This window comes from Pseudophryne corroboree, chromosome 1 (genome assembly GCF_028390025.1).
Source record: "Pseudophryne corroboree isolate aPseCor3 chromosome 1, aPseCor3.hap2, whole genome shotgun sequence".
NCBI classification, from domain to species: Eukaryota; Metazoa; Chordata; class Amphibia; order Anura; family Myobatrachidae; genus Pseudophryne; species Pseudophryne corroboree.
In genome coordinates this window covers 451,706,433-451,725,901 of record NC_086444.1, presented here as the reverse complement: position 1 = coordinate 451,725,901, position 19,469 = coordinate 451,706,433, and the positions used below count along the sequence as shown (strand labels likewise).

The 19,469-nt window shown below is 45.6% G+C and overlaps 1 protein-coding gene across 1 annotated transcript in view; it reads right to left on the bottom strand.

Annotated features, from left to right (window-relative positions):
- Positions 1 to 2,152: 2,152 nt before the first annotated feature.
- LOC134892613 (twisted gastrulation protein homolog 1-A-like) overlaps positions 2,153 to 19,469 on the bottom strand; it is a 34,585-nt gene continuing 17,268 nt past the window's right edge. The window contains exon 5 of the mRNA XM_063913623.1: positions 2,153 to 4,360. Coding sequence (XP_063769693.1) covers positions 4,113 to 4,360 — 248 coding nt within the window. The 3' untranslated portion in view covers positions 2,153 to 4,112. The remainder of the gene's footprint in view (positions 4,361 to 19,469) is intronic.

The following is a 19,469-nucleotide window of genomic DNA, read 5'->3' as shown; positions in this document are numbered from 1 at the left end:
TGCATATCGAGAGCAGCGAAGCCCAAAGCATCTGAGGAAGACCACTGATATGTCGTCCATAGTTGCTGACTTTATGGCTGCCCCCTTTGAGAGTGGGCAGCCAGGTTGGTACTCCGGTGGGCGAGGTGGCTTATCATAGGAGGCGTGGAAGGGCGTGATGCGGTGGAAGAGGCAGTGGGTGAGGATGTGGCTGCGCATTCACATCATCATAGCCATGTCCGTGCAATGCCAATATTACCTTCAATGTACACTGGGGGTGTGGCTACAATGATTCGATTCAGTGCAAACTGTCTCTTTGAGCAGTAAAAGTGAACTTTGACCCCACTATGGCCATTGAAATATTTTTTCTAAGAAATGTAAATTCTCACAAATCCCTGCAATGGAAAGTCTATAGTCAGAGACAGTGGCGGTAATTCGGGGTTGATCGTAGCAGCAAATTTGTTAGCAGATGGGCAAAACCATGTGAACTGCAGGGGGGACAGATATAACATGTGCAGAGAGAGTTAGATTTGGGTGGGGTGTGTTCAAACTGAAATCTAAATTGCAGTGTAGAAATAAAGCAGCCAGTATTTACTCTGCACAGAAACAAAATAACTCACCCAAATCTAACTCTCTGCAAATGTTATATCTGCCACACCTGCAGTGCATATGGGTGGTCATTCCGAGTTGATCGCTAGCTGCTTTCGTTCGCAGCGCAGTGATTAGGTAAAAAAGCGGCACTTCTGCGCATGCGTATGAGGCGCAGTGCGCATGCGCAACGTACTTTCACAAAAGCCGATGCAGTTTCACACAAGGTCTAGCGACGCTTTTCAGTCAAACTGCTGGACGCAGAGTGATTGACAGGAAATGGGTGTTTCTGGGAGGTAACTGACCGTTTTCGGGAAGTGTGTGTAAAAACGCAGGCATGTCAGATACAAACGCAGGTGTGCCTGGAAAAACGCAGGCGTGGCTGGCCGAACACAGGGTGTGTTTGTGACGTCAAAACAGGAACTAAACAGTCTGAAGTAATCGCTAGCTAGGAGTAAGTCTCGAGCTGCTCAGAAACTGCACAATCTTTTTTTGTAGCCGCTGTGCGATCCTTTCGTTTGCACTTCTGCTAAACTAAGATACACTCCCAGGGGGCGGTGGCCTAGCATTTGCACTGCTGCTAAAAGCAGCTAGCAAGCGAACAACTCGGAATGAGGGCCATGGTTTTGCCCAACTGCTAACAAAATTGCTGCTAAGATCAGGTCTGAATTACCCCCGATGAGTGGCCTGAGAGATACTTGCCATGCACTAACAGACAACTGCTGATATCTTAACTCAAGTATCAAAATATATTCTAACGATATCAGCTGCAGTATACAGAATGACTCCGGATAATACAGATCCTTAGAAGCAGAAACATTTATTGTTATTCGCATCATATTGAAATGGCATGCAGTATTTAACTGCTTCTTTTCTGGCTAATTTACAGCTGAATACAATGCCCAATTTGCATTCCTTCCATTAGTAAAACTTAGAATGCCAATTTGAAATAATGCGGTTCAATTGCCAAACACCATGCAGTATGACGAAGAGGCCCTTTATTAAATCCCCACATATGTGCTTTTAGCATTAGTGAGCACAGAGCAGATATCACATTATTAATCATTTCCTTGTATGACAGGCAGGGCATTTGTATTTATATCCAAATCCTACAGTATATCGCTTTATGACAAGATAGTAAGGCAGAGCAAATGGCAGCCTTCCACTAGTATGTTATGCTGTGTCAGGGTATTCTGCAGTCATATAACGGAGGGAGGGAACTCTGTATTTAGAAAGAGGTGTAATATTACCAATAGGGGATCAGTATGATTCGCCGTCGCATGGGATCTCGGCGGTCGTAATACAACGCCGGGATCCCGATGTTTTAGAAGCCAACAGGGGTGAGTAAGGTGTGTTCCCCCCTCTCCCTAACCCTCACTCCCTGCAGCCGAACCCTAATCTCCCCCCTTGTTGCCTAACAGTAACCACCCCCCCGAAGGTGCCTAAACCTAACCTACTATCCATGCTGCCGAGACCTAACCCTCCCCCCCCCCATAGCCTAACCTTCCCTCCCTGCAACCTAACACCCCCACCCCTCGTAGCCCAACCCTAACTCCCCCCCATAGCCTAACCCTCCGCCCCCCTCCACAGCCTAAACCTAAACTCTCCCCCACACCCACCTCTTACCTGACTTGCGGCGCGGTGTGTCCTCATTCGGGATCCCGGTTATCAGTATTCCTGCGTGGGGGTGGTGTACCCATTCTGGATGCCAGTGTCGGCATTTAGAATAGGGTCGTATTCCGGCCAAGATCCTGACTGCATCCCACTAATAGCATAAGTATGTTAAGGTTGATGTTGGCCTTTTTCTTTTTACTTCTCTGTCATTGAAATTTTAAGATAATGTAGGTCCAGTAAATAACATGGACTCTTGCGTAAAATGCCCATTTATTATAAGTATCTTTCTTAACGCTATTCATTAATTTTGTATCTAGGGTCTATTCATGAAGCAGTGAAAAGTGTGGAGAAGTGAGCCAGTGGAGAAGTTGCCCATGGCAACCAATCAGCACTGACATAACATTTATAACTTGCATACTTTAAAATTGTACAGAGCAACTGGGCAACTTCTCCACTGGTTCACTTCTCCATTCTTTTCACTACTTCATGAATAGACCCCTGTGTCAACTTATTTGGTCCTCCAGTCAATATGCTAGGAGGCTAATTTTACAGATACATTGTAACACTATGCTAAACCCACCAGCTGTGTCTTGGAGTTGTCAATCTGGCCGTGGCTCTTATTGCCCTACAACTAATGTTTTATTATCCTCTAAAACATGCAGTTATGTGTTTTTAAAAAAATGAAAATAAGATTCACTTACAAAAGAGTAAGTAGTGCTTATGTTTTTTGCACCTGGTTCTATCAGAGAGCACATGGACTTGCAGGACTATATAGCAGCGTCTCTGGGCTGCAAAAGTAGTGGACAGATTAGGATCTTGAGTGCACTCACTTTTACATCCACATGCCAGAAGACGTTTGGGGGCTAAATGTAATAGCCTCCGAGCTGCCGGAGGTGCGGGACTTACTGCAAGTGTGCCCGGTTTGTAAAGCTGTAATCATTTACAAGGCGAAACCAACCTTTATGCAGAAAGTCCCGCGCCTCCGGCAACTCGGAGGCTATTACATTTAGCCCTTTATTATTTTGCAGGACAAGAATAGGTTATATACAGTATAGGCGGAGAGAGTGTGTATTCAGAGAAAGTGTTCCATGCCTTGCAGGAGCTGCTTCTCTCCCTACAAAAGCACTTGCTTTTCCCATCACATATCAGAAAGCAGAGGTTGTGTCTCTTCCTATTGTTTTAACAAAATAGATTTTGTACGTTCAAGTTACACTAGAAAAACCAATTTCATTGTTCATTTCAAGCATTTAAACACACACACGTGAATAATAGTAAAGACTGTCTGGATGTCCCCTCACTCTCATGATTAATTTAAGACATAAAATGGGGGAGGTTTATCAAACCTTGTAAACAGTCAAGAAATGGACAAATGGAGAATTTGCCAATAGCAACCAATATTCAAGCTAGCATTTTTTAAGCGCATTCTATAAAATGATAGGTAGAAGGTGATTTGTTGCTATGGGTGACCTCCGCTTGCCTTCTTCTTCAGTGTTTGTAAGGATTGATACATTTCACCCAGATAGAGCTGACCCAAGTATACTATTAAGATAATAACACACATTTAAATTAATACAATGCTCATAAAGTGTTTGTAAGTTGTACTTTGAAGGGACAGCTCACTTACCCACCATATACATTGTCAGGTGAAGCCTCAAAAAGCTTGATGCAGGTTGATGTTTTGGGGACAGTTCCAAACACTGAAGTGGGCCTGCAGTTTATAGTGGGCCTGCAGTTTATAATGCACATATTATATATTATGTACACATTCTAAAGTAGAATTTTATACCGGGCCACAAATAAGCCTTCTACGTTCAGAGCTTGAAATTAAATTCACTTGGGGAAGTGATGCACCTATAGCAGACCAGTAGCTCACTTCATCTCATCTCACATGTCCTGTTATCTCCCTCTCCCTGTTGCTGCCCTTTCCAGTACTATGCTGCATCGGCTTCCCCAGCTGGCAGCATCCCCTTAGGGTGACACTGTTGGCATAGCTGATCCTTTGCACCATATCCATAGCAGTCTGGTCCCACACACTGACAGCAGCCATTGTGGAACCAGCGATACCTAGAGGATCCAGTAACTTCACAGGTTTCATGACAGCGTCGCATGGGCATACAGGACTTAAAATACATCACTGTGCAAACACTGGACACGTTCACTGACGATGGAGCAGGGAGAGCTGAGGTAGAGAAAAAGAAAACAAACATTGAGTAAATGATGTTATATCCTGTACATGTTATTGCTGTATGTAAGTCGGTATAATTAGTCCTTGCGTTCACTGAGACATCATGTAACTCAGTAGACACTGGAGCAATGAGTCCACTAATGCTGTATTATCATACTCATAGTTACTGCATACTACTGCACATTGACATGGAATCATGTGCCAGAAATAGGTTCTGGGTATACCACTGTATGGTGATGAAACAACAGATAACTACCCATAGATAGCTGTAATAAACATAAGCAATAAAAAGGTTATTTCTGCTGCGGGGTACACTGGGCTCCACAGGGAATGATATCGGGGTGTAGAGTAGGATCTTGATCCGAGGCACCAATAGGCTAAAAGCTTTGACTGTTCCCAGAATGCACAGCATTGCCTCCTCTATAACCCCGCCTCCGTGCACAGGAGCTCAGTTTTGTAGTTGGTACCATGCAGTGCAGGCATACAACAACAGGTGGACTGCTCCAGCAGCCCTCAGAAGAGCTTTTTTAAGTGAAAAATGAAGACTTCAAGGGCGCTGCACAGGCACTTAGAAGTGCTATATGTCAGTCAGACATCTCCTGCTGCAGCTCCATCACCTCCCCCAGCGGCACTGTATACTCCCGCGCCCTGGTTGCCGGGTACTTACAGCGGAGGCTCCGGTTTTCATCTGTCAGTCACACACCCAACCGCATCTCTCCAGGATTGCGTGGCCGCACTCAGGGAGGAGGTAAGTGGGTCCCCTAGGCGGGACCCGATGGAAATCGCGATCTGGCGCGGCCGGTGGGAGGCGGGCTGCACGCGCTGGCGTGGACCCTGTGGTAGTACAGGGACCCCAATAGACCACCAGGGCAAGGGCACAGGTTGGTTTTACTAAAAACCGTTTACTATAAAACCCACAGTACCCGGTGGTTAAGTCCAGCAAGGAGATAAGGCTTTGACTTGTAGCCCCTCCCCCAGCCCAGGGCGCCATTTAGAGTAAATGTTCCCACCCTGGTGCTGCATCTCTCTCCCTCACTCCCTGTCAGCGTTTCGGCGCCATTGGGACAAGCTGAGCTGATCCTGGGACTGTTTGGGCAAATCCTCCTCTGTAAAGCCGCTTGCATGTCAGCGCTGTGCATTTTACAGGACACAAGTTTTCTACATGTCTGCTGACAGTGTTAGTTAAGAAACAGTGCATTTAGGCCCTCATTCCGAGTTGTTCGCTCGCTAGCTGCTTTTAGCAGCATTGCACACGCTAGGCCGCCGCCCTCTGGGAGTGTATCTTAGCTTAGCAGAATAGCGAACGAAAGATTAGCAGAACTGCTAATAAATCATTCTTTGCAGTTTTTGAGTAGCTGCAGACTTACTCACAGATTGCGATCAGCTCAGTCCGTTTAGTTCCTGGTTTGACGTCACAAACACGCCCTGCATTCGGCCAGTCACTCCCCCGTTTCTCCAGACACTCTTGCGTTTTTCCCTGACACGCCTGTGTTTTTTAGCACACTCCCGGAAAACGCTCAGTTACCACCCAGAAACGCCCCTTTCCTGTCAATCATTCACCGATCAGCAGTGCGACTGAAAAGAGCCGCAGGATGCACAGCAAAACTGCTAAGTTTTTAGTTAACTAAGCGCATGCGCCCTGCGTGCCTTGCGCATGCACAATTAGCAACAAATCGCAGCATAGCGAAAATCGGCAACGAGCGAACAACTCGGAATGACCCCCTTAGTCAGAGTTATTTAGTACAAGTACCCTGTGATATACATCCAGTCTTTACTGTGCATTGATATATCTATTGAGTGTATAGCTATACTTAGTATTACTCTGTATTGCTAGTCCAGTGCAGTTTTATAGCATGTTATAATTTCTGCATTGTACAATGTGACTATGTGTGTGTGCATATACCTGCTGTGTGACCTCCATTTCGTGTATCTCACTCAGATTGCTATCCCTATATTTTGTAACCTGAGGGGGCTAAGTGCGTCATCAGGGTTATATTTAATATAGGTGTTTCACAAGATATACTTATTGTGTATTTTTCTCTGTGATTTTTAGTCACCATATACCTCTGGAACTCTCTGTTTGTGCTAATACACTACATGGGGGGTTCTTCTCAGGTGTTGTGCTGCTGATATTGTACTGGGTTGCCTTGGATTGAGCTTTCAGATATGTCAGCTACAAGGGCGACGAAGCTGGGGCTGATCCCACAGTGCGTGGTGGTGACGCTGCAGACACATTTGAGGAAAATATAGCAGCAGAGGGTTCAGGTTCCGAGGGTTCCTTACCCCCCAGTTGGACTGTAGCAACGGGGGTTCAAAAAGATCCACCTTGGGCTACTTTCTCCACATTATTGAATACGCTGTGCCAGTACAACCGCTTATGGTCCCTGCGGTTAATCCGCCATGGGCAGATCAACTGTCCACTCAGTTACAGCAATTGAACCAACAACTGACTAAACAGAAATCTCACCCTCGTCCACCTAAGACCAAGGGGTCCTCTAAGCGGGCCATTACTTCCTCACAATCCACCAACGTCCCAGACACCTCGTCTGATGAGGATGGCGTATATACTGACCCCACAGACACTGATTCTGATACTTCTGATGGGGAATCTGTTTCACGGGTGGATGTTCCTGACTTGTTGGAGGCTATCAGGTTAATCCTTCAAATTACTGATGACCCAGAGCCTGATACTGCCCCTAAGAAACCGGACAGATTTAAATGACAGAAAGTTGTTAAACAAGTTTTACCTCACTCTGACCATTTAGTTGGCATACGTCAGGAATCCTGGGAAAATCCAGGAAAGAAATTCACACCTCACAAGAAGATGCTGGCTCGCTATCCCCTCGCGGCGGAGCTAAGTAAAACTTGGGAGACACCCCCGCCAGTGGATTCGCACGTGGCGCGGCTGGTGGTATCCTCAGCTCTGCCTGTAACTACCGTCACATCTCTGAAAGAACCGACGAATAAGCGCGTGGAGGGTTGTTTAAAGGCGATTTACACCCTAGCTGGTGCTGCGAATCGGCCCACCATTGCAGCGACTTGGGCTGCAGAGGCTATTGAAGCGTGGGCTCAGGAGTTGGAAGCTGAGCTGCCTTCCAACGTTTCTGATCATGCTAGACAATGTCTGTCATATATTGTCATAGCTTCTCATTACATTAAGGAGGCGGCTTTTGATGCCGGTATTCTGGCGGCCAAGGCTTCAACTACGTCCATTTTGGCTCACCGGATTCTCTGGTTGCGGTCCTGGTCTGTGGAACTGGACTCTAAGAAAACTCTGGAGGTGCTCCCTTTTAAGGGAGACATTCTTTTCGGAGAAGACCTCAACAAGATAGTGGCTGACTTAGCTTCTGCTAAAACAGCTTGTCTACCTAGTACTGCTCCTTCGGTGCCGAAGGCTAAGAGTACTTCCTTTCGCTCCTTTCTTCCTTCAGGGAAAGCAAAGGGTCAGGCATACCCGAAACAGGCTCGCACTTCCAAACCCACTAAGCCCAAACCTAAATGGGCCTGCTTCCAAAACTGACAAGCCTGCTGCATGACGGGGCGGGCCTCCCTCTGGGGGATCCCAGGGTGGGGGGCTGACTTCTAGGGTTTACCCAGGAATGGTTGAAGACCACTTCAGATGCCTGGGTACGGGAAGTCGTCACTCAAGGTTATGCCATATCCTTCAAGAATCGTCCCCCTCATCAATTTTGCCTGACAGACATCCCTTTGGATCAGGTGAAGGCAAACACTCTTCATTCCGTGGTACAGTCCCTCCTGGACACAGGAGTGGTAGTACAGGTGCCTCTGGCTCAGAGAGACAAGGGGTACTATTCACCGCTGTTCCTAGTCCCGATACCGAACGGGTCCTCTCGGCCCATTCTCAACCTCAAGTCCTTGAACAAATTCGTGAGGGTCTCCAAGTTTCGTATGGAAACTGTTCGCTCTATTGTTCTGGCCTTGGAACCTGAGGATTATATGGTCTTCCTGGATATACAGGATGCTTACCTGCATATTCCCATTGCAATGTCGCATCAGCAGTACCTGAGGTTTGCGGTTGGCAACCTCCATTACCAATTTCAGGCGTTACCTTTTGGTTTGACCACGGCTCCGCGAGTCTTCACCAAGGTCATGGCGGTAATGACGGCTGTACTTTGCCGTCAAGGGGTCATGATCCTGCTGTATCCCCAGAAATTCTCCTACGCCATCTGGATCTGACTATCCAGTTTCTGCATGCCCACGGGTGGCTCATCAACTGGAAGAAATGTTCCCTGGTCCCCGCTCAGAACATGGTGCACCTGGGGGCGTTGTTGGACACTCACAACCAGCGGTTGTTCTTGTCTCAGGAGAAAGTCCTGAAGCTTCAGGACAGAACTCGATGCTTCCTATCTCATCCGCAAGTGTCGATACATTCAGCAATGCAAGTGCTAGGTCTCATGGTGTCGGTTTTCGACATGGTGGAGTACACTCAATTCCATTCCCACCCTCTGCAGAAGCTGATTCTTGCCAGGTGGGACGGCCTGCCTCACCGGATCAGGTCGCAAATGATCTCCTTGTCTCCGGAGGTCCGTCTGTCACTAAAATGGTGGCTACAGGACCATTGATTGAGCAGGGGTCGTCCCTTCTGGACCTCCAACTGGGTCCTTCTGACGACGTATGCCAGTCCGAGAGGTTGGGGCGTGGTGTTGGAGCAACACTCCCTTCAGGGTAGGTGGACCAGGGAGGAGTCTCTCCTCCCAATAAACATTCTGGAACTGCGGGCGGTGTTCAACTCACTGAACTTGGCCCAGCATTTAACACAGAACAGATCTGTTCAAGTACAGTCGGACAACGCCACCACAGTGGCGTGCATCAATCGTCAAGGCGGCACTCGAAGCCGCATGGCAATGAGGGAAGTAGCAAGGATTCTTCAGTGGGCGGAATGCCATCTGCCAGCCATATCGGCAGTATTGATTCCGGGGGTCCTAAACTGGGAAACGGACTTTCTCAGTCGTCAGGACGTACACGCCGGAGAGTGGAGCCTCCATCCAGAAGTGTTTCAACTACTCGTGGACAAGTGGGGCCTTCCAGATGTGGACCTGATGGCATCTCGACACAATCACAAGGTTCTCGTCTTCAGAGCAAGGACAAGGGATCCTCAAGCAGCGTTCGTGGATGCACTGGCAATTCCATGGAACTTTCAGCTGCCATACGTGTTCCCTCCGGTGTCGCCCCTGCCCAGAGTAATAAGGAAGTTCAAGCAAGAAGGAGGAATCCTACTTCTGATTGCTCCCGCGTGGCCAAGACGGCAATGGTTCTCAGACCTTCAGGGTCTCTCGATAGAACGTCCCCTTCTACTTCCACAGCACCTGGATCTCCTCATTCAGGGCCCCTGTGTGTATCAGGATTTAGCCTGGTTGGCGCTGACTGCGTGGCTCTTGAAGCTTCCGTCCTGAGGGCCAAAGGATTTTCTGGGACAGTCATTCAAACCATGTTGAGGGCCCGGAAACCGGTTTCTGCTCGGATTTACAGATGTAGCCACCTTTGTCTTGACCGATTCTCCGCCTAGACGTCCGTTTAGTCACGCTAAGGCGATAGCTGAGTTTAATCACAGGCAGGCGCGTTGAGGCGATCTAGATACTCAGCATGCATTACACATCTCCACCACCGGGTGGCTAATGCTCCACTAATCCAGTACTTTCGATCGTACAGTATAGCGGCGGATTGATCTACCTGTACCTGTACAGCTCTGGCAATTGGTCAGTGACGACTGTAATGTTAATACTGTAGGCGTAACGGGAGGCGGTGGATAAAGATGGTGACCTACTGTAGAGTACTGTATGTGTATGGAGACGCAAATAATTGTGTAAAAGGAAGAATGTACAGTACAATGTATAAACACCGTGCTTTTAAAATACATGAGCGTCTGAGTTCCCTAAGGCATAATGGGAATGGAGGGCTAGCAGGAGGCGGTGGAAAATACCGTGCTTTACAAATGCGAGTGTCCGAGTCCTCTAAGGCATAAACCAACACCAATGGGGTGGGGGCCGGGCGCTGTTTGCAGTACTTTTACACATGAAATTGGGAATCTCTCATGAGGCATCGTGGGCTAGGGGTGAAGGCTCCCACCTCCCATGCTGAGGGTCCAGGGTTCGAGACCTAATGTGCCTTCTTTTTTTTTTATTGTAATAATACACTGTATTATTTTATTTTCATTGTAAGACAGTCAATGGAAAGGTGCACACAAGTTACATATAAATCAGAGTACATCTGCAGGAGCGATTCTTTACGCTAAATGCAACTACACAGCGGCAATGAGTAGAAATGAGTGTATTCTGACCCAACAAATTGAGCAAAACAGTACAGTAGATCTTCGGCGTTTGTGTATTGCACAGGACCTGAATTCCCTCCCTGTCTACTGCATGATCTGTGCAAGCTCCCAGGGGGGAAGGGCGATGGAGGTAGCAGGAGGCTACTGGGGACTCAGACTCATACAGTACTTGCATTTCAAAAGCACAGTATTTTCCACCGCCTCCCGCTTGCCCATCGCCCTTTCCCCCTGGGATCCTGCACAGGTCATGCAGTAGACAGGGAGGGAGTTATTCACATAAACTAGGGCAAAGCTGCAGGAGCAGTTGTACTGTTTAGGGTCTATGCACCATATGGTATACATACAATTCTGTAGCAGGGCAGACTCAATTGAAATGGTAGGTCACGGGGCAATGCTGAAGGAGCGTCAGAATCCCCTAGCTAAAATACACAGGGGTGATAGGGATAAGTGAGGTCTTTGCGCATAACGATACACCGCAAAGTTCCCCATGGTTTTGATTATGCCTTATCTTTGAACACGGTATTTTCCACTGCCTCACCCTACCCCCATCCCACTTTCCCCTTCCCCCCCTGGGAGCCTGCAAAGTACATGCAGTAGACAGGGAGGGAGTTCCGATCAGGTTACAAGACATGTGCAACAGTATACTACTGTATGTAGGAAAATCCACCGCCCACTCTGATTTATGTGAAACCTGTGTGCACCCGTCCATTGAATGTATAACAAAGAAAAATAATAATAATAAAGTGAATGTTACAGGAACACATTAAAAAAAGGTTGGCACTTCCTTCCCATTGGTGTTGGTTTATGCCTTAGGGGACTCGGACGTTAATACTTGTATTTCAAAAGCACAGTGTTTTCTACCGCCTCTCCCTACCCCCATCGCCCTTCCCCCCTGGGAGCCTGCACAGGTCATGCAGTGGACAGGGAGGGAGTTCAGGTCAGGTACAATACACAAATGCTGACGATCTACAGTACTGTGTTGCTCAGTTAGTTGCGTCGGAATACACTCATTTATACTCATTACCGCTGTGTATTTGTATATAGTGGAATGAATCGCTGCTGCAGATTTACTTTGATTTATGTGAAACCTGTGTGCACCCTTTCATTGAATGTACAACAAAGAAAAAAAATAATAAAGTGAATGTCATGGGAACATAGAAAAAAAAAGGTTGGCACTTTGTGACTCTCAGCATGGGAGGTGGGAGCCTTCATCACTAGGTTGGTATGGAAGGGGAGACAATTAGCTACCGGAGGGTACCAACCCCAAGTTTCTGTGACCCCCACAAGGCTCATGGCAAGCGTCGGAACCTATGGTGGGTCTGAATTAACGGTCCCATTATAGTCTATGGGAAAATGGGTCCACTTTGCGCACTGATATCTCTAGTTCTGGGTGTACCAGAGACTCAGGACTTGTACCATACAAAAGAGGAGACTCTTGGCTTTCGGGGCAGACCAACCACTAGTTTATGTGACACTGGGAAGGGAAACGGGAAGCAACCGTGTTTCGGGTCCCCTCCAGTTGTCCGCCTAGCTTGCACAGGATACAGGGTTTCTGGCTAGATAGGAAATACTGTACAGAAATGCTAAGCATGGTAATTTGACATCCAGGAACATAGGGAGGAGTTTTTATCTCACTCCATTATACTTAGAGAAATTACACTTGCCACTGTTCGTTACAAGCTGTTTGTGCTAATTAGTACACTAGTAGAACATACTGTACAGAGATACTAAGGACAGTGATTTGGCATCCACGAACTTAGGGAGGAGCTTTTATCTCTCTCCATTGTAATCTTTCTAAGTATAATGGAGAGAGATAAAAGCTCCTCCCTAAATTCCTGGGTGCCAAATTACCGTCTTTAGTATCTCTGTATAGTATTTTCTATTAGGGTACTAATTAGCACGGACAGCTTGTAAAGTACAGCGGCAAGTTTAATCTTTCTATGTAAAATGGAGAGAGATAAAAGCTCCTCTGGAAGTTCCCAGATGCCAAATCACCATTCTTAGTATCTCTGTACAGTATGTTCTACTAGTATACTAATTAGCACGAACAGCTTTTAACTGGATGCCAAATCACCATACTTCGTATCTCTGTACAGTATGTTCTATTAGGGTACTAATTAGCACGAACAGCTTGTAACGTACAGCGGCAAGTTTAATCTTTCTATGTATAATGGAGAGAGATAAAAGCTCCTCAATAAGTTCCTGGATACAAAATCACCATACTTAGTATCTCTGTACAGTATGTTCTATTAGGGTACCAATTAGCTGTTTGTGCTAATTAGTACCCTAATAGAAAATACTATGCAGAGATACTAAGGATGGTGATTTGGCAACCAGGAACTTAGGGAGGAGCTTTTATCTCTCTATATTATACATAGTAAGATTAAAATTGCCACTGTACGTTACAAGCTGTTTGTGCTAATTAGTACCCTAATAGAAAATACTATGCAAAATACTAAGGATGGTGATTTGGCAACCAGGAACTTAGGGAGGAGCTTTTATCTCTCTATATTATACATAGAAAGATTAAAATTGCCACTGTACGTTACAAGCTGTTCGTGCTAATTAGTACACTAGTAGAACATACTGTACAGAGATACTAAGTACAGTGATTTGGCATCCACGAACTTAGGGAGGAGCTTTAATCTCTCCATTGTAATCTATTTAAGTATAATGGAGAGAGATAAAAGCTCCTCCCTAAATTCCTGGGTGCCAAATTACCGTCTTTAGTATCTCTGTATAGTATTTTCTATTAGGGTACTAATTAGCACGGACAGCTTGTAAAGTACAGCGGCAAGTTTAATCTTTCTATGTAAAATGGAGAGAGATAAAAGCTCCTCTGGAAGTTCCCAGATGCCAAATCACCATTCTTAGTATCTCTGTACAGTATGTTCTACTAGTATACTAATTAGCACGAACAGCTTTTAACTGGATGCCAAATCACCATACTTCGTATCTCTGTACAGTATGTTCTATTAGGGTACTAATTAGCACGAACAGCTTGTAACGTACAGCGGCAAGTTTAATCTTTCTATGTATAATGGAGAGAGATAAAAGCTCCTCAATAAGTTCCTGGATACAAAATCACCATACTTAGTATCTCTGTACAGTATGTTCTATTAGGGTACCAATTAGCTGTTTGTGCTAATTAGTACCCTAATAAAAAATACTATGCAGATATACTAAGGATGGTGATTTGGCAACCAGGAACTTAGGGAGGAGCTTTTATCTCTCTATATTATACATAGTAAGATTAAAATTGCCACTGTACGTTACAAGCTGTTTGTGCTAATTAGTACCCTAATAGAAAATACTATGCAAAGATACTAAGGATGGTGATTTGGCAACCAGGAACTTAGGGAGGAGCTTTTATCTCTCTATATTATACATAGAAAGATTAAAATTGCCACTGTACGTTACAAGCTGTTCGTGCTAATTAGTACACTAGTAGAACATACTGTACAGAGATACTAAGTACAGTGATTTGGCATCCACAAATTTAGGGAGGAGCTTTAATCTCTCCATTGTAATCTATCTAAGTATAATGGAGAGAGATAAAAGCTCCTCCCTAAATTCCTGGATGCCAAATTTCTGTCCTTAGTATCTCTGTACTCTATGTTCTACTAGTGTACTAATTAGCACAAACAGCTTGTAACGTAGAGTGGCAAGTTTAATCTTTCTATGTATAATGGAGAGAGATAAAAGCTCCTCAGTAAGTTCCTAGATGCCAAATCACCATCCTTAGTATCTCTGTACAGTATGTTCTACTAGTGTATTAATTAGCACGAACAGCTTGTAACGTACAGTTGCAAGTTTAATCTTTCTATTTATAATGGAGAGAGATAAAAGCTCCTCAGTAAGTTCCTGGATGCCAAATCACCGTCCTTAGTATCTCTGTACAGTATGTTTTACTAGTGTACTAATTAGCACGAACAGCTTGTAACGTACAGCGGCAAGTTTAATCTTTCTATGTATAATGGAGAGAGATAAAAGCTCCTCAGTAAGTTCCTGGATGCCAAATCACCGTACTTAGTATCTCTGTACAGTATGTTCTATTAGGGTACTAATTAGCTGTTTGTGCTAATTAGTACCCTAATAGAAAATACTATGCAGAGATACTAAGTTTGGTGATTTGGCAACCAGGAACTTAGGGAGAAGCTTTTATCTCTCAATATTATACATAGAAAGATTAAAATTGCCACTGTGTGTTACATGCTGTTCGTGCTAATTAGTACACTAGTAGAACATACTGTACATAGATACTAAGTACAGTGATTTGGAATCCAGGAACTTAGGGAGGAGCTTTTATCTCTCTCCATTGTAATCTTTCTAAGTATAATGGAGAGAGATAAAAGCTCCTCCCTAAGTTCGTGGATGCCAAATCACTGTCCGTAGTATCTCTGTACAGCATGTTCTTCTAGTGTACTAATTAGCACGAGCAGCTTGTAACATACAGTGGCAGGTTTGATCTTTGTCCTCCGTAAATTCCTGGTTGCCAAATCACCGTCTTTAGTATCTCTGTATAGTATTTTCTATTAGGGTACTAATTAGCACAAACAGCTAATTAGTACCCTAATAGAACATACTGTACAGAGATACTAAGTACGGTGATTTGGCATCCAGGAACTTACTGAGGAGCTTTTATCTCTCTCCATTATACATAGAAAGATTGAACCTGCCATGTACGTTACAAGCTGTTCATGCTAATTAGTACCCTAATAGGACATACTGTACAGAGATACTAAGTTCGGTGATTTGGCATTCCGTTAATAGCCATTTGTGCTAATTAGTACACTAGTAGAACATACTGTACAGAGATACTAAGGATGGTGATTTGGCATCTAGGAATTTTCAGAGGAGCTTTTATCTCTCTCCATTATACATAGAAATATTAAACTTGCCACTGTACGTTACAAGCTGTTCATGCTAATTAGTACACTAGTAGAACATAGAATACAGAGATACTAAAGACTGTAATTTGGCACCCAGGAACTTAGGGAGGAGCTTTTATCTCTCTCCATTATACTTAGAAAGATTACAATGGAGAGAGATTAAAGCTCCTCCCTAAGTTCGTGGATGCCAAATCACTGTCCTTAGTATCTCTGTACAGTATGTTCTACTAGTGTACTAATTAGCACGAACAGCTTGTAATGTACAGTGGCAAGTGTAATTTTTCTAAGTATAATGGAGAGAGATAAAAACTCCTCCCTATGTTCCTGGATGTCAAATTACCATGCTTAGCATTTCTGTACAGTATTTCCTATCTAGCCAGAAACCCTGCATCCTGTGCAAGCTAGGCGGACAACTGGAGGGGACCCGAAACACGGTTGCTTCCCGTTTCCTTTTCCAGTGTCACATAAACTAGTGGTTGGTCTGCCCCGAAAGCCAAGAGTCTCCTCTTTTGTATGGTACCAGTCCTGAGTCTCTGGGACACCCAGAACCAGAGATATCAGTATGCAAAGAGGACCCATTTTCCCATAGACTATAATGGGCCCGTTAATTCAGACCCACCATGGGTTCCGACGCTTGCCATGAGCCTTGTGGGGGTCACAGAAACGTGGGGTTAATACCCTCCGGTAGCTAATTGTCTTCCCTTCCATACCAACCTAGTGATGAAGGCTCCCACCTCCCACGCTGAGAGTCCCAAAGTGCCAACCTTTTTTTTCTATGTTCCCGTGACATTCACTTTAATTTTATTTTTTTTCTTTGTTATACATTCAATGAAAGGGTGCACACAGGTTTCACATAAATCAGAGTAGGTGGAGGATTTTCCTACATACAGTAGTATACTGTTGCACATGTCTTGTAACCTGATCAGAACTCCCTCCCTGTCTACTGCATGTACTTTGCAGGCTTCCAGGGGGGAAGGGGAAAGTGGGATGGGGGTAGGGCGAGGCAGTGGAAAATACAGTGTTCAAAGAAAAGGCATAATCAAAACCATGGGGTACTTTGCGGTGTATCGTTATGTGCATTGACCTCGCTTATCCCTATCACCCCTGTGTATTTTAGCTAGGGGATTCTGACGCTCCTTCAGCATTGCTTCAAATCTGTGCTGTTACTTGCTCCATAGCCGAGTGCCTCCATGGAGCTAGGAGTCACAGGCGGTAGCCATTTCAATTGAGTTTGCCCTGCTATAGAATTGTATGTGTACCGTAAAGTGCATAGAACCTTGACAGTAGAAACTCTCCTGCAGCTTTGCCCTGCTTTATGTAAAACTTGTGTTTTGTCAGTTTGCCATGCGATCGAGCCTGGTGTAACGTAATGTGCATAGACCTCACTTATCTCTATCGCCCCTGTGTATTTTGGCTAGGGGATTGTGACGCTCCTTCAGCATTGCCCCGTAGCCTGCAAAATCTGTGTTGTTATTTGCTCCATAGCTGAGTGCCTCCTAGGAGCTAGGACTCACAGGCGGTAGCCATTTCAATTGAGTCTGCCCTGCTATAGAATTGTATGTGTACCGTACGGTGCATTTGAACCTTTACAGTAGAAACTCTCCTGCAGCTTTGCCCTGCTTTATGTAAAACTTGTGTTTTGTCAGTTTGCTATGCGATCGAGCCCGGTGCAACGTAATGTGCATAGACCTCGCTTATTTCTATCGCCCCTGTGTATTTTGGCTAGGGGATTGTGACGCTCCTTCAGCATTGCCCCGTAGCCATCGCTGCCTGCCACGAGGTGGGGGTTCAGGGGTAATGGTCATTTTGCCAGTGTGCTATGCGATTGAGTCCGGTGTACCGTAATGTGCAGACCTAGCTTATCCCTATCGCCCCTGTGTATTTTAGCTAGGGGATTGTTACGCTCCTTCAGCATTGCCCCATGCACAAGGGTTCAGGGGCGGCGGCCATTTTGCCAGTGTGCTATGCGATCGAGTCCGGTGTACCATAATGTGCATAGACCTCGCTTATTCCTATCGCCCCTGTGTATTTTAGCTAGGGGATTGTGACGCTCCTTCAGCATTGCCCCATAGCCTGTAAAATCTGGACTGTTACTTGCTCCGTAGCCTAGGGCCTCTGTGGGGCAAGGAGTCATAGGTGGTAGCCATTTCTATTGAGTCTGCCCAGCTACAGAATTGTATGTGTACTGTACGGTGCATAGAACCTTAACAGTAGAACCGCTCCTGCAGCTTTGCCCTGGTTTATGTGAATAAAAAAAATAATAAAGTGTCTGGAAAAAACTAACATGCATTTGTACTTTAGGAATCGACTCAGGACTCTGAGTATAGGAAGCGGAACACTTCACCACTTCGCCACAGACATATGAATAAATCCATTGGTTTTGATTATGCTGTAATGACTACGGGATTAGGACGCTAACATACTGTACAAAATTCCTAATCTCAAGAGGCAATAGTGAACTTCTAACACGTCCATTTGCGACAGTGTACACTACTGGTTTTCTGTTGTTTTGTCTGTGGGACTTGGACGCTCACATATTCATAAAGTACTGTAGATGGATCATATACTGTATGCTGTACTATCTGTGTCTGTATCGTATATACTGTATTAAATAATGCAGCGTAATGAGTATTTACTGTATGCAGCGTAATGAGACGCCTTAGTAAAGTAGTCCTTATTATATATTTCAGTATTGTATTTTACGGGAGACCACACGCATGCTCAGTGGTGATTGTAAAAAGCGACACCTGGTGGCTGATCGCAGGTATTACACGTAAAGGTAACGCCAAACGCTCTGTCTGCCTCCGTGCGATTAGGTACGCCTCTCTGTGACTAGGCGCGCCTCCCTACGCTGCGTATGCTCGATCGGGACAAACGCCTCAGCCAGTCAAGATAAAGGTGGCTACATCTGTATCATAGGGTCTGGAATTCTTACTTTGCTTGGTGTGCCACTAATAATCATGACGCTTACAAGTTTAGTACGGCCAAACTTTTGGCCTTTCTACAACAAGGCCTGGACTTGGGCCTTCGTTAGGCCTCCATCAAGGTTCATATTTCTGCCATGTCGGTTTGGTTCCAGATACAAATTGCGACTTTACCTGATGTTCATATGTTTACTCAGGGTGTGTTGTGGATTTAACCTCCTTATATCCCGCCTGTGGCTCCTTGGGACTTGTCGGTGGTTCTGGAGGCGTTGCAAGGGTCTCCGTTTGAGCCACTTGAATCTGCGGACCTTAAGTGGCTTTCTCTTAAGGTATTGTTTCTGCTGGCTATTGCCTCTGCTAGACGGGTGTCGGATCTGGGTGCCTTGTCTTGTAGGTCCCCATATCTGATTTTTCACCGTGACCGGGTGGTTCTTAGAACACGTCCCGGGTACTTACCTAAGGTGGTGTCTTCTTTCCACCTTAATCAGGAGATCGTGGTTCCGGCCTTTGCCTCTCCCGACTTGACTTCCAAAGATCGGTCTTTGGATGTGGTACGGGCTCTCCGTATCTATGTGAAGAGAACTGCATCCCTTCGGAAGTCTGATTCTCTATTTGTACTGTTTGGTTTTCACAAACGTGACTGGCCTGCTCACAAGCAGACCCTGGCCAGATGGATTAGAATGGTGATTGCACATGCTTATGTACAGGCTGGCCTTCCAGCTCCTGCTACCATCAAGGCCCATTCTACTCGGTCTGTTGGACCTTCTTGGGCAGCCCGACGTGGTGCGACCCTTGAAAAATTGTGCAAGGCGGCTACGTGTTCCTCAGTGAACACGTTCATAAGGTTCTATGCCTTCGATACTACCGCCTCCCAGGATGCTTCCTTTGGACGCCGGGTTCTTGTGCCCGCTATAGTGCGTCTCCTCCCATGAGGAACTGCTTTAGGACATCCCCAATGTCCTTCCCTGTGGAGCCCAGTGTACCCCGCAGGAGAAAAT